This window comes from Dama dama, chromosome 9, assembly GCF_033118175.1.
Source record: "Dama dama isolate Ldn47 chromosome 9, ASM3311817v1, whole genome shotgun sequence".
NCBI lineage: Eukaryota > Metazoa > Chordata > Mammalia > Artiodactyla > Cervidae > Dama > Dama dama.
In genome coordinates, this window is record NC_083689.1 from 48,993,148 (window position 1) to 49,015,628 (window position 22,481).

At 45.2% G+C, this 22,481-nt stretch overlaps 2 protein-coding genes and 1 long non-coding RNA gene across 4 annotated transcripts in view; 2 read left to right on the forward strand and 1 right to left on the reverse strand.

The window, feature by feature from the left end:
* Window positions 1-6,541, reverse strand: LOC133062399 (uncharacterized). The gene is made up of 3 exons (XR_009694160.1): window positions 3,603-6,541; window positions 959-1,227; window positions 1-257 (listed from the first exon to the last, which is right to left on the reverse strand). It is a non-coding gene; the product is annotated as an uncharacterized LOC133062399 (long non-coding RNA).
* TXNDC15 (thioredoxin domain containing 15) lies at window positions 3,369-16,668 on the forward strand. The gene is made up of 5 exons (XM_061151334.1): window positions 3,369-3,531; window positions 8,943-9,430; window positions 11,866-12,029; window positions 14,279-14,409; window positions 15,929-16,668. Exons 1-5 carry the CDS (start codon window positions 3,465-3,467, stop codon window positions 16,123-16,125), a joined length of 1,047 nt encoding a protein of 348 aa, XP_061007317.1. The 5' UTR covers window positions 3,369-3,464; the 3' UTR covers window positions 16,126-16,668.
* Window positions 16,669-20,234: 3,566 nt separating this feature from the next.
* PCBD2 (pterin-4 alpha-carbinolamine dehydratase 2) overlaps window positions 20,235-22,481 on the forward strand; it is a 44,497-nt gene continuing 42,250 nt past the window's right edge. Inside the window, exons 1-2 of one of the 2 annotated variants that reach the window (XM_061151336.1) lie at window positions 20,261-20,366; window positions 21,003-21,105. Coding sequence is in view for 1 of the 2 variants with exons in the window: in XM_061151335.1 (XP_061007318.1) it covers window positions 20,283-20,366 (84 nt within the window). In the remaining variant the exon portion in view is untranslated. Of the gene's footprint in view, window positions 20,367-21,002; window positions 21,106-22,481 lie in introns of both variants that reach the window. The other variant, XM_061151335.1, reaches the window with a different exon arrangement.

Consider the following 22,481-nt stretch of genomic DNA (forward strand, 5'->3'; position numbering starts at 1 on the left):
AAATCTCTGTTTTAGTGGGTCAGGAATTTGGAAACAGCTCAAGCTGTACATCTCTGGCTATAGTCTCTCAGGCAGTAGTAGTCCACTGGTGGCCAAAGCTGGAACAGAGTGGGGCTGGATCAGCTGGTGGTGGTGGGCATCTCTCTTCATGAAGTGTCACGGCTTCTGTATGCAAGCTGCCTGGAACTTGCTCAGAGCACAGCAGCCTCAGGGCAGTCCGTCCACTTACTCAGTGGCTCGGGTTCCACCTGTGAAAGCTTCCAGAAAAAAAGGAGAAAGTTGTATAGCTTCAGAAGTCATACAGGATCATTTCATAAACTGCCACATTCTCTGGTTATATGTGAATCACAAGCCCACTCAGATTCAAGGGGAGGGGAATTAGGTTCTACTTGTTGATGGGGTGGGTTTCCTTGGTGGCTTAGTGGTAAAGAACCCACCTGCCAATGTAGGAGATGTGGGTTCAATCCCTGGATCAGGAAGATCCCCTGCAGAAGGAAATGGCAACCCACTCCAGTATTCTTGTCTGGGAAATCCCACGGACAGAGGATCCTGGCGGGCTTCAGTCCTTGAGGTTGCAAAAGAGTCAGACATGACTTAGCAAGTGAAGTGAAGTGAAGTGAAGTTGCTCACTTCAGAGTCATGTCCGACTCTGCGACCCCATGGACTGTAGCCTACCAGGCTGCTCCCTCCACGGGATTCTCTAGGCAAGAGTATTAGAATGGGTTGCCATTTTCTTCTCCAAACAACACCAAAAATTGATGGGGCAGTGGCAAAACTGCTTTGCACAACAGCACGTGGGATGAGGAATATTTTTGTGGCAATCTTTAGAAAATACGCTTTGCCACAGTGATCTTGTTGTTCAGTTGCTAACTCGTGTCCAGCTCTTTGTGACCCCATGGACTGCAGCACACCAGGCTTTCCTGTCCTTCACTATCTCCTGGAGTTTGCTCAAACTCACATCCATTGAATCGATGATGCCATCCAACTGTCTCTTCATCTGTTGCCCCTTCTCCTTCTGCCCTCAATCATTCCTAGCATCAGGGTCTTTTCCAGTGAGTTGGTTCTTCACATCAGATGGCCAAAGTACTGGAGCTTCAACTTCAGCATTGGTCCTTTCCTTTAGGATTGACTGGTTTGATCTTGCAGTACAAGGGATTCTCAAGAGCCTTCTCCAGCACACAGTTCGAAAGCATCAATTCTTGGGGGCTCAGCCTTCTTCGTGGTAATCTAAATGAAAGCAAATACTTGTCTGTTGATGAAAGAGAGAGGGCGGGCAGAAAGAGAAAGAGGTCCTCATGACTCACCAGACTAAAATAATTTAGACAAACCCATCAAGGGGGATGGGCTTCCCTGGTGACTCATGGTAAAGAATCTGCCTGCAATGTGGGAGACCTGGGTTCAGTCCCTGAGTTGTGAAGATCCCCTGGAGGTGGGCATGGCAACCCACTCCAGTATTCTTGCCTGGAGTATCCCCATGGACAGAGGAGCCTGGTGGGCTATCATCCATGGGGTTGCAATGAGTTGGAAACGACTGAGTGACTAAGCACACATCAAGGGGTACAAAGTGAAGAAAAGTTACATGGCTCAAAATAGCCTGGAGTTAAAACTCCCCTCTGGGTCCTCCCCACCATTCTATGCAAAGCAAAGAACTCTCACCCGAAGAAAAAAATGGACATTAAGGTAGATTATGCCCAGCTCCCAGCTGGTCCAGCCTCTGGCCATCCCCAGAATTCCTTGCCCCCGCTGTTTAAGAGATAACTACTCCGAACAACCTTGGAGAAGAACAGGCCCCCTTAAGACAGTGGCTTTCCACATATATGCCTGTATATACTTACTCTTTTCTTGGGTTAGTACAGCAGCTCACTAATCTGACTGCTGCCCCTTCTCCCCTCATTAAAGGTGATCTGACCTGTTCCTATAAAGTGCCAGTCTCAGTCTTTTTCTGAACCTCGCCTTCTCTAACTCCCTTACACTACACAAAACACTGTGAGTGCAGGTGTATAGCTGTGTTACAATTTCTCCTTTCTTTTAAAAATATTTATTTGGCTGCATCGGGTCTTAGTTGTGGCATGTGCGATGTAGTTCCCTGACCAGGGATCCCTGCATTGGGAGCCTGGAGTTTTAGCCACTGGACCACAAGGGATGTCCCAACAATTCCAAATATTATCAGCCTCTTGTGTAAACAATCCCCAGGATGTATGGTGTTGGTGCATAGAGTTCAGCCAAAGAAAGTGATGTCAAATTTTTTTACCTCGTAGGAAATGAAAGTAAAACCTGTTTTAAACCTCAGTGTTTTAACCTCTCACTGAAAAATAAGTGCATGTGCCACCTGGCGGTGAGACAGTCAAATATACATTCTGTCCTGTTGGCTGTATATATGGAGTTGTCATCAGAGATAGCATTTACTGTCAAACAAGTCTAACATCTGGAAGTGCATGTGTCCAAACAAACAGCCAAAACACAAACACAGAGAGGGGAATAGGACATAATAAAGAGGAAAGAGGGTGTGGATGAGCCAAATCATCCTCCTTTTCATTAATCCTAAATTCTTCTAATCCTCTGTCCCACTGGCTTTTCACGCACCTTCAAATCCAGTAAGGAGGGTATGTTGTTGTTAGTTGCTAAGTCTATCCTACTCTTTGCCACCCCATGACTATAGCCCTCCTGGCTCCTCTGTTCATAGACATTCCCAGTCAAGAATACTGGAGTGGGTTGCCATTCGCTTCTCCAGGGGATCTCCCTGAAGCAGGGATGGAACTGGAGTCTCCTGCATTGGCAGGTGGATTCTTTACCCCTGAGCCACCAGGGAAGCCCAAGGTTACAGGAGACAAGAAATTAACGAAAATCTTTGCTACTACACTGTTGGGTGTAAGGTTGTTATTCCAAATGATGACCGTAGTGATCTAGTTTACAAATGTGGGCTCTTCCACCCCTGTTGTCCATTGTCCCAGCACCTTCTGGACCCATTAGAAAACTTACTGTAGCAAAACTAGGGCAGCCTAGCATTGGTCGGTCTCTTAACAGTGAAAAAAATCATTCGTTGTTTATGTGAATTTTTAAATAGACATCCTGTGTTTTATGTGGCAACCTGGGAAGTGTAGCTGGAGATCTGAACCTCCATGAGCGCTCCAACAGGAGGCTTCTGGGCCTTTCTGGCCCGAGAAGGATGTGCTAGGCAGGGGCGTAAGTTGTGCTGCCAGCCCCCAGGCCGCACCAGGGTCAGGCAATTTGGAAAACAGCCCAGAGCCCCACGGCGAAAGCCAGAGCCCAGAAGCCAGAGCCGGCCGCCCGACTCCAAGATGGCGCCCTCGGCCGCTGCCAGCTGCCAAGATGGCGGCGCGGGACCGCGCCCGCGCTCCCGGCCTCTCCTCCCCCAGCCTTCCTCTGCCGGGGAGCGCGACTCGCGTCGCTGTGCGCCTGTTGCCCTTCGGCCTGGCTGTACCGGCCGGTGCCCGCCGCGCACCATGCGGCTCCTAGGCTGGTGGCAGGTTCTGCTGTGGGTGCTGGGGTCTCCTGCCCGCGCCGAGGAGAGTGAGTACAGGCTGGGGCCGTGGGCGGCGGCGCGGGAGGCTGTGCGTGAAATAACCGGCAAGGTGGTCTACCTGGGCGACGCTCTATTATCTGCGCGAAGGCCCGGATCTGCGCGCCTCGCCTGTTCCTGGCGCCCTCTAGAGCGCCTCTCTCTACGTTGTCCCGACCTCTTTCCTCCGGTGGTCCCGGCTCGCGGTCCGGGGTGGGAGGCGCTGGGGCGGGATGCCCCGACCGTGTATTAGCGCTTACTGAGGCGTACCCGCATGTGCTGAGCACTTTATTATTAATGATAATCATAACGAGTAGCCGACCTGTACCGTGTCGCAGAGTCGGACACGACTTAGCGACTGATCAACAACAACCGTGCCCTTAGTAGGAGCCAGGAACTGTGCATAGTACTTTCTATCATGTTCTCCTTTTGTCTTCCCACCGAGATATGTTCTGAGTATCCCTGTTTGGCTGATGAAGATGCTGAGCTCAGAGAGGCTAAGTAATCTGCCTACATTTGTGCTTCTGGTAATTGGCAGAGCCTGTATCTCTCACTGCAAAGCCCACGATTTACTTTGCACCCTGCTGGACCACTTTCTTAAGAAGGTCATTCTTGCTCAGGTGCCTGTGTGAAGGATAGGTGGGAACAACACAGCAGATACCCCGGGTAACCCGCAGCTTGCCAGATCATGCTCTTAGGCCCTCCTCCGTGGGGGAAGGCAGCCACCTGGAGGCATGGCTGGGACTTAGTCTCATTGCTCTTTCTCCCCACTCCTCACAGCTCTGTTACAGTCCAGACCTTTTGACCTTGCTTGTTATTCAGAATTTACCAGAAATACGCGGGCTTTCCAGGTAGCGCTAGTGTTAAAGAACATGCCTGTCAATGCAGGAGACAGAAGAGATGCAGGTTTGATCCCTGGGTGGGGAACATCCCCTGGAGGAGGGCATGGCAATCTACTCCAGTAGTCTTGCCTGGAGAACCCCATGGACAGAGGAGCCTGGCGGGCTACAGCCCATGGGGTCGCAAAGAGTAGGACACAAGTGAAGCGACTTAGTGCGCATGCGTCAGAAGTATGCAGGTCCTTCCTTTTGCAACAGTGTCCTGGAAAGAGGCGAGGCAGCCGGCTTGCTGAGTGATGAAAAGTAATGAAAACACTCATTATATGCCAGGCAGTATCTTTAGCGCTTTTTGAGCATCATTTGTTATTTTTATTCAAAAGAACTTGTTTCCCTATCACAAAAACTTGTATAACCATACCACCAACAGCTGCAGAGTCCGTAGGGTTACATGAATGGTGGAGAGTTCACTGGGTATTTCCAATGTCCTTAAGGTAATAAAGGAGAAAAAAAGGAAAAGAAAAAGTACTCAAAACAAATCCAAAACCCATGATGACTTTGGGGAGAGACGTCACATGACAGTTTCTGTTTTCTCTTATTCTGACTCAAAATTCTAACTCTGCATCACTCAGACTTCCTTTTGATTTTCTGTGAGGGAAATCTATCTAGTTGTACATGAAGGCGATCAGGAGTACCAGATTCTATTTTGTGCCCTGATTTTTTTCTCTGGAGATTCTTTCAGGATGTTGGCATTCTCCATTTGCTTTAGGGGGCCTGGAATGTTGGTTAGGTTCAGAGAGAGCAGATCTCTACAGAGCTGGTGCATTTGAGAGTGGGGTTGGCTCCCCAATCTGCCACCTTTTGTTCTTCTCCAGACTTTTAGCCTCTCTGGCTTCATCTCTTGCTCTCATCTTAAGAACAATCCAGTAATCATGTTGAGTTTGACTTCTGATTATACATGCAGTACATATTTATCAACGCAAGGCTACAGAAAGACTGCCATCCCCACCATCTTGGCAGAACTCCCTGTCCAGGCACCCAACCCCCTCCCTAGGTCATAGTCAAAACAGTGCTTGACCCACTTCTGTCAGGACCTGCCTTGCTTCCCAAACCCTGTACTCTGCTCTATCTAACCTGTCATCTCTCCCTGCTTATCTGTTTTCCCATCAGTTTTATGTCCTTAAATTTACCTTATGTCCTAAAAACCAAATCCTGTCCCTTAGCCCCCTGCCTGCCCATAACAACTACCTGCTCTTTCTTTTCCTTTTCAGAGCTAGATTTTCAGAAAGAATTGTGTATATTTATATATTGATAGATGCCACATGTAAGAAAAATCATACAGTATTTGTTTTTCTCAGATTTATTTTACTTAGCATAATGCCCTCAAGGAGGTCCATCCATGTTATTGCAAATGGCAAGATTTCCTTTTTTTAAATGGCTGAATAATGTGACATATATATACACATATATAATATCACATTAATATGTTATTAATGTGATATTAACATATTAATGTTAGTATGTGTGATGTATATATCACATTTTCTTTATCCATTCATTCATTGATTGCTTTCCTGTCTTGGCTTTTGTAAATAATGCTGCAGTGAACATGGGGGTGTATATACCTTTTTGAGTGAGTGTTTCTATTTTCTTTGGATAAATATCCAGAAGTGGAATTGCTGAATCACATGGTAGTTCTATTTTTTATTTTTTGAGGAACCTCCATACTGTTTTCCATAGAGGCTGCACCAGTTTACATTCCTGTTGACAGTGCATGAGGGCTCCCCTTTGTCCACACACTTGTCAGCATTTGTCATTTCTTGTCTTTTTGATAATAGCCAGTCTAACATGTATGAGGTGCTATTTCATTGTAGTTTTTACTTACATTTTGATCTGTTTTTTTTTTTATATCGTGTGTTCTCTGCATCTACTTTTTAAACATGTAATGCAGTTGCTGTTTTAATAGCCTTGTCTAACAATTCTGACAACTGTGCAAGTTCTGGGTCAGGTTTGATTATTCTCATTATGGATAATGAGGAGAATTTCCCTCCTTCTTTGCACGCCTGGTAATCTTCGACTGGATGCCAGATGTAAAGTTTTAGTTTGTTGAGTGCTAGGTATTTTACTATTCTTATAAATACTCTTGAGCTTTGTTCAAATATCCACTTATTTGAACACAGTTTGATTCTCTTTTCAGGTTTGCTAAATGAGAGCAGAACTGTATTTACTTTAGGGGAAATTGGGCCCTACTAATCCGCCTGCCAATGCAGGAGATGTGGGTTCAATCCCCGGGTCAGGAAGAGATCCCTGGGTCAGGAAGATCCCCTGAAGGAAGAAATGGCAACCACTCCAGTATGCTTGCCTGGAAAATTCCATGGATAGAGGAACCTGGAGGACTGCAGTCCATGAGGTCGAAAAGAGTTGGCCACAACTTGACAATTCAACATGCACGCACCAAAGCAAGTCCCTTTTGTGCACTCTCCCCAGGCTCTGTGACTTATGAGGTTTTCCAGTGTAGTGGGTGGGGACAGGCCCTATTCCCAGTTCTCTGTGTGTATTGGGTAACTGTTATCTCTAAACCTTTTGAGTGGTTCTTTCCTTGGTTTTGGGGAGTTTACTTACATGCATATGCTGACCAGTACACTCAAGGAGGCCCCTCCACAGATGACCGGAGTGCTTTCTGCAGCTCTCCCATCTCCAGGGTTCTGTTGTGCAGGCTCTGGCTTTCTTAGTCTTTCTGGACCCTCCATCTCAACTGAGTCAAGGCAGGAACTCCCCAGGCGGTAAGCTGGAGCTGTTGTAGGCTCTTCTCGCCTGTTTCCTGTGTTTTCAGTGGTCACTGTCCTTCCCTGTCTCAGTCTCCTGAAGCTGTTGTTGCACATATTTGACTGTTTTGGGGGTTGTTTCAGGAGGGAGAGTAAATCTGGTTTCTGTTTTTCCACTTAGCCTGAAATGAATTCCCGGAGAGTGTTTTTGAATTGCCGAGTGAGTCTGCAGACATCTGTGGAAATGTTCTTGGAGACATTATACAAGTGTGCATGCCTTAGGAAGCTCTCAGACCCCTCCCCAGCTTTGAAGCCAGTTGGTCATTCACACTCTGGTAGACACGCTCTTTTGCGCGCAGGACTCCTGCCATAGCTATTGGCTCCCCAGCCATATGGTGGGCTCGTCTGGGTGCAGCTGCACTCACTCCTTACGCTGAGTCTGGCGGTTGTTGTTGAGGTCGTGAGAGGTGGAGGGCAAGAGTCATTATTACAGAGGTGAGTGGAGCTTGCTGTATGGATGTGTGAGGCTGCCTCGGACTCCTCCCTTACCCAAACATTTGGCTCAAGCCCCATCTAGTGGCTCCTGAGTGAGAGGAAAGCCTCCTCTTCTGGCTGCTGTCCCAGCTCTGCTGGGCACATCTTTAAGCACTCCTGTGGGCTGTAGCCCAAGGGCAGCAGGCAGGAAAGCAGGGGCCAGTGGTGGAGGCCACCCCAGGAAGAGCTGCTGCTAGCTGTAGTGGTGTTCCTCAGGTAGTGTGGCCTGGCAGCCCTCTGAGGTATCTTGCAGGGAGGTAAGGCCCGCTCTGAAGCAGTAGTTGCAAGACTTCGCTCCTGTTGCTTACTGCTTTGTGCCATTGTGCATCACGCTGAACCTCTTGTACTTCAGCTCAGTCATCTGTTAAGTTGCCTTGGTAGCCTTCATCCCGTCCATCTCTCAGAGCTGATATAATGGGTGCAAAGATGCTTCACCACAGTAGAATCTTCCATATTTTTCAGTTGCCCAGTTGTGTCTGACTCTTTGCGACCCCATGGACTGCAGCACGCGAGACCTCCCTGTCCCTCACTACCTCCTGGAGTTTGCTGAAGTTCACGTCCATTGCATCCGTGATGCCGTCCAGCCATCTCATCCTCTGACACTCTCTTCTCATGCCCTCAATCTTTTCCAGCTTCAGGGACTTTTCCAATGAGTCATCTGTTTGCATCAGATGACCAGAATACTGGAGCTTCAGCATCAGTCTTTCCAGTGAATATTCAGGGTTGATCTCTCTTAAGACTGACTGGTTTGATCTCCTTCCTGTCCAAGGGACTTTCAGGAGTCTTCTCCAGCACCACAGTTCAAAGGCATCAATTCTTGGCATTTTGCCTTCTTACAGTCCAACTCTCACACCTGTACATGACCACTGGAGAATCTTCCATAAAGCCATCATTATTTTCTTGGATAGTCTCATCAAACAAATTAAATTGTTAAAGTGTTTGTATTGTATTTTCCTAATTGGATGTCTGAAGTGGAATGTTTTTGCTTGTAATCCACATGGCAAGCTGCAGGTTTCATGTGAAGCTGTGTGTTGGTCCACTTCTGGGCACTCATTAATCTGGTACCCCCTTGTGATCTTCTTCATGACCTGGAGAATGATGGGTGGCTCTCTTGATAGTTTTTTTTTTGTTTGTTTGTTTTTCTCTTTTTTTTTTTCTCTTGATAGTTTAACAGGAAGGTAACTTTTTACTCTGCAGGGGAAATTTTTCATATTTGAGAACTGTGATTCTTTGGGATTCATTTATTTTGAAGTCAAATATGACTGTGAACATGCTGGCATGTTTTAGTTGCAGAGAAAAGAAGTCACTTATGGTCAGAGGAGCAGCCTGCTTACCCATTCCAGGTGGGGGCTGTGTACTTGAGTGAGGAGGTGCCTTCCCCTGACCCAGCGGGCCAGGACCCGTCTGCAGAAGAGACGGAGGCAGTGCTGGGGCTGGATGCTGACGGCAACCACATGGTGATGTTGTCGGTGATTCCCGGGGAAGCCGAGGACAAGCTGAGCCCAGAGTCCAGCAGCGGCACCTGCGGGGCCAGAGGGGAGGAGGACTCGAGGTGCAACCTCCGGGAGAGCCTCTTCTCCCTGGACAGAGCTGGAGCAAGCTTCTCGGAGAGAGAAGAGGAGTACTACGCTGAGCCCGACGTGGCGGAATCCGACCCCACCCCAACTGAGGATGCCAACACCACCGAAAGTCTGAAATCCCCAAAGGTCAACTGTGAGGAGAGAAATGTGACAGGATTAGAAAATTTCACTCTGAAAATTTTAAATATGTCACAGGTAAGAAAAAAATATTTAGTACTTTTCTCCTTTTCTGCACGTTGATTTTATGATTTAATCCTCTGTCATCTTTCACATCCAGAGTCATAATCTTCATCATATTGTAAGTGGGATGGCATTTAGTGGCTGCATTGGTGAAAATTCACTTGACTTTTTGTGATGTATGTAGGGAAAGGAGGAGATATAACTAGTGTTGACTATGCTTTTTAGGTGGCCTAAACCTAGTCATCCTTGGGGTAATCTCACCACCAAGCCTCGTGATAAAAATCCCCATGTACAGGGAGGTGTTTGGTATCAGAATCATAGCACTTTTCTTCTCAATGAAGTATTTATTATGGAGACATAAAAATGAGATATCTGAGTTACTAAAATTGTAATTTAGCACTGTTTGGACCAGTCATGTCCCTGAGAAGTTTGTTATATTGATGGAAAGTTTTTTTTTTTTTCCTCCAGAGAGTATGAACCTAGTGTTTACTCTGGACTGAGAGCTGACACATTTGTCCAGACCAGGCATGCTTTCCAGCTAGTTGGATAAATGGTGATTCTAAAGAGAATACCAGGATTCTGACTGATGTTTTCTGTCAGATTGTTAAAGCCAGAGAACAGAATGAATTCAGGCTGCTTATATAAGAAAAGAATCCTAGCTGTGAGAACTGTAGTTGCTTATTTTATTATTATTTAAAAAATAGTTATTTATTTGGCTGCGCGGGGCATTGGTTGAGGCACTAGGGGTCTTCAGTCTTCATTGCAGGCTCGTTAGTTGCAGCATGTGAACTCTTAGTTGCGGAGTGTGGGATCTAGTTCCCTGACCTGGGATTGAACCTGTGCCCCCTGCATTGGGACCACAGAGTCTTAGCTACTGGACCACCAGGGAAGTTCCATGTGATTGCTTGTTTTAAACTAGGGTGCATACAGTACATTGAGCGCCCCTCCAAGGCAGGTGTCACGCCCTGCCCTCGGTGCCTGGTGAATGCTGTGGCTCAGCTGTGTGGACTGTTGTGTGACTGTTCCATATATAACCGGGAGAACGCACTTTGAGTGGTCAGAGGTAGCGTGGTGGCAGGGATGATGCACCCTCAGACTGAACTAACCTTTGGCCGAATACATGGAGCTGACTGCTTAGTATAGACTTGGATCTGCTGAGATTATAGCTTGGGCTTGAGACCACAGTGCTTTAATGATTCTGTTAGATTGTGTGAGATGCATAGTTCTAAGATTGGGACATTGGCTTGTACCCTGTGAGTACTTAGTGTATGAATTGAAGAATTATGAAAAATATTAAAATTGCTCTATAGTGATCTTAAGAAAGCTTAGAGGAGGAACCCTCCTCCACTGTTAGTGGGAATGGAAGTTGGTGCAGCCACTATAGAGAACAGTATGGAGGTTCCTCATCAGATTAAAGTTAGAGTTGCCATATGATCCAGCAGTCCCACTCGTGGGCATATATTCAGACAGAACCACAATTCAAAAAGATATATGCTGGGACTTCCCTGGCACTCAGTGGTTAAGACTTTGTGCTTCCACAGCAGGGGGTGTGTATTTGATCCCTGGTTGGGGAACTAAGATCCCACGTGCCACATTGCATGACCAAAAACAAATAAAAGATACATGCACCTTTGTGTTTATAGCAGTACTATTTACAGTAGCCAAGATGTGGAAACAATCTAAATGTCCACTGACAGATGAGTGGATAAAGAAGATGTCACACACACACACACACACACACACACACACAGGAATATTAATCAGCCATAAAAAAGAAAAAAATAATGTCATTTGCAGCAACGTGGATGGAACTAGAGATTATCATACTAAGTGAAGGACAGAGACAAATACCGTATGATATCACTTAAAAATGGAATCTAAAATACAACACAAATGAACCTATCTACAAAACAGAGAAAGACTCACAGACAGACAACACACCTGTGGCTGCCAAGGGGGAGGCAGTGGGGGAGGAATGGATTGGGAATGGGGGATTAACAGGTATAGGATGGACAAACTTATATGTAGGATGGATAAACAACAAGGTCCTACTGTATAGCATAGGGAGTTATATTCAATATCCTGTGATAAACCATGATGGAAAAGAATATGACAAGGAATATATGTATGTATAACTGAATCACTTTGCTGTACAACAGAAATTAACACAACATTGTAAATGAGCTATCCTTTATTAATATACATAAAAAAAGGAAAACCTTGGAGGAGAGTCGGTGACATGTCATTTAATGCTACTTTTCTGCTGATCCGTGGATCCATGTGGGTCCACCCTGGAAGGTTCTCGGGTGCTACACCGCTGTCTCCCTCCTGGCCCTGCCCCCACCTCCTCTCCCTGGCATCCGTGGTGTTTCCTGCCCTTGAGTATCCTTCCAGAAGAAGTACCCATCCTTTACTGCCGCCTTTAACACTTTTTGTTTCTTTTGCCACAGGACCTTATGGATTTTCTCAACCCAAACGGTAGTGACTGCACTCTAGTCCTGTTTTACACCCCTTGGTGCCGATTTTCTGCCAGCTTGGCCCCTCATTTTAATTCTCTGCCCCGGGCATTTCCAGCTCTTCACTTTTTGGCACTGGATGCATCTCAGCACAGCAGGTATCTTCCCCTAGTATCTTCCTCAGTGGGGTTTATGTCTCATCCCATTGGACGATGGCTACAGTTACTTGGGGCTCGTTATCAGTTAACTTAGGAGCAGAGGAGGGCTTGAGCCTGAGCTTTGAGATGGAATTGAGGGAAGGAGAGACAGTGTGAGCAGTGAGAATTGGCACATTCCTGAGGGAGACTTTCTGGAGGCTCCTTAAGAAGAAAGACTGTTCTTCCCCTGGTGGAATGTAAAGATGGCTCTGCCTGATGGCAGGGGCGGGGGCAGAGGATGTGTTAGGGTCCTGGCCAGACTGAATTAGCAAAATTAGCATCCAAAGTATGTTCTTCCTATGTGACTTTCACCTGCAGCGTAGGTCCCCAACCTAGCAGCCTAACCCTTGGCACCCCTGTTTTATGTCTGCTAAAGATTTCTTTCTTTCTTTTTTATTCTTTTTATTTATTTATTTTGGTTGCGCTGGGTCTTTGTTGCTGTGCATGGGCTTTCTCTAGTTGCAGTGAGCCTTCTCTAGTGGTGGTGAGCCTGGACTACTTTTTCATTGCAATGTGTGGGCTTCTCATTGCAGTGGTTTCTCTTATTTCGGAGCATTGACTCTAGGCGCCCAGGCTTCAGTAGTCACGGCACTCGGGTTCAGTAGTTGTGGCGCATGTGCTTTATTGCTTCACCGGCTGTGGCTGTGGTATCCTCCCGGACGAGGGATCAAACCTTTATTGGCAGACAGATTATAAGCCGCTGTACCACCAGAGAAGTCATTTTTTAAAAAAATTCTTTTCTTTCCTTCTTGCCCTCCTTTCTTCTTTCTTTCTTCTTGCTTACATTTATTCTTAAATGCATGTTCTTAGTAGATATTCGATAAATTTGATGAATTATTTTAGGACTTTGATATACATTTACCCTTGTTTTGTAGTCTTTCATACTGTTCAGTGGGGTTTTGTCTTTTCTGAATGTTCAGTAAGATAAGTTACAAAGAACATAGTGCAGATGTTAAATATTTTCCCTGTGGCTGGGTCTGAGCTAGTAAACCATGTCCTCCTCTCCTGCTGTTAAGTCAGATGCTACTTCTTAGGTCACATGGTGGTTGTGTGTGAATAAATTTGGGAAGTTTGGAAGATGGTCAAGTTGGTGATGAAAATGAGGCCCTGATTTTCAGTGTGGATAATGTTTACCTGAAATTGATTATGAAGGAAGAATCTGCCCCACATTTCCCACAAAGGCTTCAGGGAAAGATCTCAGTGGCCTGGCCCAAGGTTACAGACTGATTGGAAGGACGTTTGAAGTCACTGTCCAGCTTTGCCCGGGCCCTCCACTGACCCCCTAGTCAGCAGGGCTAGTTCCCAGCACCTGCTCAGCACTCTTTGCTTATGGATCTGACACCAGCTTCCACGCTATCCTCTATTCCCTGCAGGCTTTTATCATCCCTTTTGTGGCTTCTTCATCTCTGTGCATCCTTCTCAGTGCCTGGCATGGTGCCTCAGTTATGGAGAATAGAGGATACTCTGTCTTATTGTATTATGAGACATGTATTTGCCTCATATGTTAATATTTATGTTACAACATGTTTGCAAAAGAAAAAAATCCTGATTATCCAATATTACCATTTTATTAGTGGGGGTAACTGAGGCTTAGAAAGGTTAAATAATCTGCCCAAAGGTCACACAGCTGGTTCAGTGGCAGAACTGAGGCTTGAACCCAGAACATTTTGACTTATACCACTGCTCAGTATTCTGTAAAAGTTGACACAGTACTGCTCAGGTCGTGTTACTTGTGAGTTGTCCCAGCTTAGTTGTGATCTTCCTGGCGTGTTTGTTAGATTGTAGATTCCTTTGCACCGACTCACCAACCTAATTGCTTATCCATAAGTTGAATCTTTTATGAGGGATGGAAATGAGCATTCTGGAGAGTTTGAAGTTTCTTCTGTCAAGTAAATTGATACAGTGTGCTTTGTCCATGCATTGGAATTTTCTGGTCTGATCTGTTTTGGCTGTTAGGAACAAAAGTAGTGGAATAATTGTGTCAGGGGCAGCTCCACGTTGTAATAGAAAGCAAGTCAGAGAGCAGAACGGGAATGCCCCCAACCCTGGCCCATGAGGAAGGCAGTCAGAAACAGCCACAGCCTGTTGCTTCAGGGGCAGCAGCCTCCACAGGTCACAGAAGTCTGACCCTTTCTCGTGTGTCTCCATCCACTCTGGTACCGCACTTGTGTGAGGAAGCCCACTGTTCATTCAGGCTTTCTCTCTTGTAGCCTTTCTACGAGGTTTGGCACTGTGGCTGTTCCTAACATCTTGTTATTTCAAGGGGCTAAACCGATGGCTAGATTTAATCATACAGACCGAACGTTGGAAACGCTGAAAATCTTCATTTTTAACCAGACAGGTATGTAGAAATAATATGCTGTAGAAGACAACATTTTATTGCTGGAGGAATATGCCTTCTGTGGCTTTTGATCAGCTATTACCCTTAAGTGAAGGATTCAAGATTGGCTTTGGGATGTAAAACTTCTTTTCTGATGAAATGTTGTGGTCCTGTTAAATGTCTATCAATCAATGGCAAGCTTAACATGATTAGGTAATATTAATATGATTATAGATAGCTTTGAAAAATGTAACAGCTTTATTGAGATAACATTCACATGCCATACACCTATAGATACGTTTTTATGTACATTATTCATCTAAGTGTAATATTTACACAGAAATATGCATCAGTCACTAGTGCCTGTGACTAGTGATGAATTTTCACAGAGCGAACACCTTGAGTAACCAGTACTCAGATTCAGAAAGAGAACCTTATCAGCCCCTTTTCCGCACTATCACTCCTGTTCTCCCCAAGGATAAGCACCATCTTCACTCCTACCATCATAGTATAGTATTCCTCGTTTTTGATCTTTGAATTAATGCAGACATACAGTATGGATTCTTCTGTGTCTGACTGGTTTTACTCACCATTATGTCTGTGGGATTCATCCGCATTGTTGTGTATGGTTGTGTTTTTTTCATTTTTGTTGTTGTATGGAGTCCTATTTATTAATTCATGTGTAGATGCTATTTTAATTCCTGAATATTTGCTGAAACACAGGCCCTTGTTTTTATGTTGTAGAAGTCTGAGCACTGAATACTGATGAAATTTCCTTCATCGGAAAAGTTCACTCCTCAAAAGCTTCAATGCCTCAGTTATGAGTACCCACTTTTTCCTGAAATATATTCATTGGAAGTAAATAAAAATTATAACATACCTTCCATATATTCTTAGCTGTATGTAATTACTTAGATCTAACACAGAACAAAGAGCTGAATTACCTTATGGGAGTAACTAACTACCAGGTATTTAGTTATTCCACGTCTTGTAAAGGATCCCTGCTTGTCGTTTAGATTGATGTGGAGAAGGGAAGCCAATTTGTTCAGTGCTCTTACAAAACTTAGAACATAAGTGAAATCTATGTAATCACTTTGGTAATCACTGATCCCAGTGTTGGTTAGTTGTTCTAACAATTCTTTCAGTAAATTATTTTAAAACATTTTGAATTTAGCATTACTCACCCTGTGACAACATTCTGTAGACTCCTGAGAATAGCTTTACTAAGTTGTTGAACTTTGGTCTTGAAAGAGAACAAAAGACACCTCATACAATGCACCGACTAAGGCCTTTCTGGTGAGTTCACTGAAATTCTAGTGTTTTAGCTTTGAACAGCTGAATGGATTCCTGCTCCTTTGATGTGGTGGAGAGAAGGGCAAGTTACAAATTACACTGACAGGCAAGTGAAGCCCATCCTAGGTATACTAGCTGTGCTGTTTAAGACTACATATCATTTTGCATGCCATGCAGAATACTTAAGAAAAATCTGTAGTGGGAGTGTTTTCTATCTCATTTGAAACAAAACTGATTTCTCTTTCAGGTATAGAAGCCAAGAAAAATGTGGTGGTAACTCAAGCCGACCAAATAGGCCCTCTTCCCAGCACTTTGATAAAAAGTGTAGACTGGTTGCTTGTATTTTCCTTATTCTTTTTAATCAGTTTTATTATGTATGCTACCATTCGAACTGAGAGTATTCGGTGGCTGATTCCGGGCCAAGAGCAGGAACATGCGGAGTAGTGACAGACTCGAAGGACAGCTGGGAAGAATCTCACTCCTTCGTTTCAGAGACTAATGCTGCAACTTCATGTATTTTCTCCAGTGAAGTGTTGACTTACAACTTTAGTCAGATTGAAAGAATCATGTGTTTGCTGAACTGTTGAATGTGTAAAAAAAAAATTATAAACTGATGTTTTAATTAGTCCTATAATAAGCAAATGCAAACATATTCAGTAGAATTCACCATTCTTGTTTTTACTACTTGAACATTTTAAGGGAGTAATCCAGTTTGACATGTGAAGATGTATTCTCCTGCAGTAATGAACAGAGTGACAGTATGCTTACTTAGGCGGAAAAAAGACTTTCAGATTGTGGATTTAGAAAACTGTTGATTTCTTGTATACACCTAAGAAAGTTGATTTTCTGTTCATTTGTCTTTTCTCTCCCAGAATCAGTAAGCAGGAAAGTATTCTTCTATGGGAAGAATAATTAGGATCAATAGGTATGACCTTACAAGTAGCAGCTGATGGGAAAATAAAGAGTCGGATACTGTGGTGTTTGTGACCTCTGCTTTCACTGAAAGGATCTGAAGTGGTTTAAGAAGTTGTTTCTGGGTAAGGCAGATATTAATCAGCATGCATTAACTGAACCTTAAAATGTTCTTGGCCTTCTGCTAGGTTTAGTGAAAGCCGAAAGAAATATAAAGTACTGTTGTTGCCCACAGTTGATTATGGTCTAGTTTAGGACACGTAGAAAGGAGACAATGTGTAATTGACATGAACTTTTTGAAAGGCTGTTTCTAAAAGATCCCTTAAATTCAGACATGACAGTTGACTACATCATAAAAACTACTATTATACTGATCATTTCCGGAGTTTAGATAGTTTAGATCATAAGGTATTCTAAGTTCTGTGAAAATAGAACCTTAGATGAGCCTCCTTCCCATAGTGTAACATTCGATAGGGGTTTACAATGTATGTGTCATGCTATGGACACCTGTGGCTGGGGTAGTCCCTGGCAGGAGGGGACCATAGCTCAGAAAAGGACCGTTATTATTTCCATTTTACATGTGAGCCTGGCATATTGAGGTTAAATAACTTACCTAGGTTACATACATAGTACGCTGATGAATCTAGGATTTGAACCTTCATACGTGTATCTGTATGTACAATATTTAAGAAAAAAAAGCCCTTGTTATTCCGTCTCTTATAATGATGTTTGAGTATTACTATGTGTGCCACATATTGCTTTAAGTGCTTAACATATACCATTTCCTTTATCTTGTACAGTGGCCCTCTGAGATTGACTCCACTGGAAAATGAGTGAGGCCCTAAATAACTTGCTCTTCGTTATATACTTCCAGTGGTGGAACCCAGCTTCAAACTTAAGCATTCACTAGAGCCTCTATGTGGGCTGGAACCCTGTCCTGCCTCGATGCTATGGCCCAGGCAACCATCATATGCATATCATTCTAGTCTTTCTCTTATGTTTCCCATACTTGTAGCCATGATATAGCATCCTTTTCTCCCTTCTTTTGCTTAACAAGTGATAAATATTTCACTGTTGGTAATAGTGTTCCTAACCATGGCTATAGTACAGGCCTTTGAATAGATTCAGTATTACTTACCTCACCTGTCCTCTTGCTGGATTTATGGTTGTGTGTATAATCTTATTCCCTTGGTGGCAGATTCCCAGAGTAGGAGTTGTCCTATCAAAGAAACAGGAATTTTCTTATGGTTTCATATGTAGTAGGGCCCAGTATTAGTCTGGAGGGTGAGGAAAGGCTCCCAGGATGACCAGCAGATCCATGGCTTTGCCTCTGACACTTAGCTGAGGCAGGCTACAGAGGTTCCCCTGGAGGGAAATAGGGAACAGGGCTGGTTCCTGGAAGGGAGGTCCAAGTGTAGAGGGTCAGCTGAGAAGCACTGGTGTTGAGAGAAAGAGAACTAGAGGGGAAGGAAGTGGTCCAAGACCAGTCAAACATGTCTGTTGAGAACACTGTATACCAGGAACCCGTGCCAGGAGGGGACTGCAACTCCATGGAGGATAGCAAAAATCATCACAATGCCAGCCACCAGGGATGTAAGTCCAACACTTCTGTCCCTGACTTCTTGGTATTAGAGTTACCTAGGAAAACACGGTCAAGCACTGGATAGAACAGCGTTTTTATTTTCACGAGAAGAGACAGCAAGGTCAGCCCCAGTAGTGTGCATAGGCCCCTCATGGCTCAAGGATGTCCCTCACCCCCAGCCTATGGCCAGAGAGCACCCATCTAGTGCCACAGCAGAAGAACCCTCTCCCCTACTGAATGTGACATTCTGAAATGGGGGTGTGCGCGCCAGGGTCATTGACATGCATACTTAAGCAGAACAGAGGAGCACACATTCAGTCTGAAACAAGGAAGGATACTCTCACAGGCCGATCAGCCTGGCGCAAGCTGTGTGGGCTCTTTTTTGGTAAGGAAGTGTTCCAGGCCCAAGGCCTAGTCCATGTGGCCAAGCAGGACGTGAAAGACTGTGAGCAGGGGGCTGTTTTTCTCAACAGTGTCCATGACAGAGGGCATGCCCAGTAAATCTTTGCTAAGGGACTTAGGTCCTAGTAAGAGAGCTCTATGTTAGGGCAGGGCATTCACAGCCCCTGTCAGTGGACATCACTCTCCCTGGACCCTAACCAGCATCCTGCTGCTAATGCGTTCATGACAAGAGCTGACGTGTCACAGTCTTGTTCAGCGGTATCAGGGAAGGAAAAGGATGAAAGCAAACCACTGCAAATGATGAGGGGTCTCCAACTTGTTACTTCACAACTACCAGTTAATTTCTCAGTTCTCACTTTAATGAGCAAGAGAGTAGAACATTTTTCATGATCCCAAATAGCCAAAGTAAATATTGGAAATACAATCTACAGTTCCAGTTCTTATATATATATCCATGTATGGCATCAGGCAAAGGAAACCAGAATGTCTCAGATAAATGCCTTGAGACCAGTGATATTTGATGAAGGTCTACAGCAAGATTCCTCGGTTGAGTTTTCATCAGGTGAGCAAGAGTGAAGAAGATGGGCTGGGTCATAAGTCTGAATTTTAGACTATTTTAGGTAAAAAGGCTTTGTTTTTTTCAAGTCTACATGGGAAATAAAACCAGCTGCTAAGCTGAACTTAAATGGACTCTCATAGTTTAAAAAGTATATTCCTGAGTGTATTCTTATGTTCTCTGCAAAACATATTATTAATTTGCTTGAACTATTTAGTTAAAAAAAAAAAAAAAGGAAGAATATACTAAAACCCACTAAATTGTACCCTTTAAAAGGGATGAATTTTATGGTATGTGAATTATATATATTAAAAAAAAGGAACGATAAGAATAAAATACTAAGACAAATATATAAAACAAAGACTACCCCTTTCGTCCAAATATATAATGTATCTAAATCTGTCCACATGTTATCTCCGGGATGCCTACTATGTATTGAGTGTGCTACCTTTTAGAAAGCACTGTGAGCTAGGTTTTCCAAATTATTTTAGCTAGACAAAGAGAGATGAGTTAGCCTGCCCAGGACACTGGCAGCTAAGTAACAACAGACTAGAGCTTAGATTCACCCAGTGGCTCCCCGACTTAGAAGGCCCTGTTTGCATCGCTGTAGTTCACTGTCCCACAATCGCTAGTAGAGTGCAGTGGTCTCCAATCACCGCCCCCCCCCCCGACCCCCCTGCGCTCATCTCTTCCTGTCGCCATCCGCGACATCCTCCAGCCCGCAAGTGCTGTTTGCCCCAATGAGGTCAGACAGTGGGCGAGGCAGCGACAACCCGAGGGCCGGACACCGGAAAGCGAGCCGCAGGTCCATTCTCAGAGCCGCGCCAGCCCCGCTACCCGCCCCGCACCAGGCGGGAAACCTGGCACCCGAGCGGCGATGACGCCGAAGGCCCGTCAAGCCGGGGCTGACAGCACCGGGGGCCTGCGGGCGCCTGCGGGCGCCTGCGGGGGCCTGCGGGGGCCTGCGGGGCTGCCCGCCATCGAAGCTCCTAGAGACCTTCCGGGGCCGGTCCGCGTCTGGGCCTGCGCGGCGGGGCAGGGCTTTGAGGGACGGTCTAGGCTGCAGCTGGGAGCTCCTCGCACGGCCCCTGGCTCCGGGGCGGCGGGCGGCGGGCAGGCAGCGCGCCGGGCAGCCCTCGGCGCGACGCTATGGCGGCGGCGCTGGGGGCGCGGGGAGCGACGCGGCGCTGGTTCGCGGCGCTGAGAGGCAGGAGCCAGAGCCTCGCAGCCATGGTGAGTGCCGAGGGCCCGCTGTGCGGGAGGAGGGCGAGGCCCAGCCATGCCGGCCGAGGGGTGAAAGGACCGGGGCAGGCCCCGAAGTGGGCCCGGACTTCGTGTAGCCACGTTTGGGCACCCGGCACCTGCCGACGAGCTGGTCTGAGACAGGGGTGGCCGTAGCATCTTCCAGTTTCTCTTGGCTTAGAATTTCGTCGTAGTCTCCGAAATTGCCAACCGGAAAACAAACCACCACGACTTTAAGTGTAAAAAAAAAAAAAAAAAAAAAAAAAACAGTGTGAAAAGCAGTTGTGAAAATTCTTCACTCGTGATGTGACTAAAGCTGCTTGTCGGGTCGTCTAGATTGTGCGCTCGGTGAGAGCAGGAACCGTCTCTCGCTCTCTGTAAACGGGGCCCTGAATGTTGAATTAACTCATTTGTCTTGGTGTTAATTTTTTGGAGCAATTACTAATAAATTATCTTTTGAGTTGCACACTGATTTTTTTTTTTTTTTTAATCCCTATAGGCGCCCGGTCCGTTTCCCCGTTTTATGAATTAACATATTGGGGGTAAATTGACTTGAGGGCAAGTTTTAACATGCAGCACCACCTAGTGGGCGTATGTTGTATTAAACTCACCGTTTCATTTTCTTAGATTGCTTGTTAGAACCCATTTGGCAGTTTGAATTTTTTTTTAAAAGAAAAAAAGTGTGACTCGATGATGGAGAAGATAAGCATTCTGCTTCGTGGCCATTAAGGTGAGAACACAAGTTGAGTGCTTACTGTCGCCTAGGCGTGTCCTAGGGCATACTTCTATATAGGGCGCTGGTGATCAAGTACAGTTGTGGCATTGGGGAGGAGTGAATAAACAGGTGCGTTTGGAGTGGTTGCCACGTGCCAGGCTCTATGCTCGGTGCCTCCACACTTAAGATCTCTTTAAGCCTTTTAAAAATCTTGGCAGGTGTATGTTGTAACATCCGCACTCTAAAACATTGCAATTCGGAGAGGCTAAGAGATTTACTCAGCATCCACAGCTGAAAGTAACAAAGCTAGGCTTGGATTGAAAATTGCTCTCCAAATCCTATGCTTTCCCTGTCTCTCTGCGTAGCTCCCACAGAAAGAAAATTAAGTCCACCACAAAGGGTTCTGTGGAGTGTGTGTCCTTAAGGGGACTGTTTATGTTATATGGGTGAAGTGACTCCATTTTACAGTTCTGTACGTGGTTCCTGTTCCTAGGTAGACACCAGTAGTGGGCACAGTTCATGGACCTCACTGGAGATGTGGAGGTTTAGGGAGGAGGAAGACAGCTCAGAGTGTGCTCCACAGACTCCCGGTGACTGCTGCTTAACCCACAGCATAGTTAATAGTTTTCTTTGCAGCTATTCAATGATAATTCTGTTTCCTTAGCAAAATAGTTTTAGTGAATTAAAATATTTAAATGTTTAAAATTTTTAGGTAATTTCCTGTATAGGTCTTCTGTGAAATTTTTCACAGTTGTCATTGAAAAGCTAATGCATGGATACTTCTCTTTTTAATAGTATGTGATTTTTGATAACAAGCCTTTAAACATTTTTATTTAATTAAGAGGCATTCTCATTATCTCCTGTTAGTTGTAGGGAAGGGTAGCTGACTAAGCAAGGAAGAGAAACTAGAAGGTTGGCTCATTAGCATCCTTTTTTTCCTTTTTGCAAATTGTCTATAAGTTTACTTACTTTGCCTTCTTAATTACACTGATAAAGGGTTTTAGGATTTCTGAAGTGGGAATGAGTTGAAGTTTCATGGCAGAGCATTCAGCTCAGCCTCTGGTTGCCCTTTGATAAGGAAGCCTTAAGTTCGTTCTTTCTGGGGCCAGTCCCTCCCTCACCTGAGCAGGTAGTAGCCCAGCATACAGGTAAGACAGGAGGTACTGGTGGGCAGTTATGCCAGAATGAGAACATACCTCTTCTGACTTCTCTTAGGGTGTTCTTCTGTCTGTCATGCTGCTTAGAGTTCTTTCCGTTAAAAAACAAGTAGCATGGCAAGTGTGGGCCTGTTAACTAACAGGGTTTGGGAATGTTCTCACCAGGATGAGGAGGAACAAGGTGGACAGTTGTGCACAAGTGCTTCCAAGTGGGCAGTGCTGTGGCTAGATGGT

Coding starts and splice junctions, on each gene's coding strand:
- TXNDC15 (XM_061151334.1), top strand. CDS start 3,465: ATGCGGCTCCTAGGCTGGTGGCAGGTTCTGCTGTGGGTGCTGGGGTCT. Junction 9,431..11,865: donor AAATTTTAAATATGTCACAG/GTAAGAAAAAAA, acceptor CTTTTGCCACAG/GACCTTATGGATTTTCTCAA. Junction 12,030..14,278: donor GATGCATCTCAGCACAGCAG/GTATCTTCCCCT, acceptor TCTCTCTTGTAG/CCTTTCTACGAGGTTTGGCA.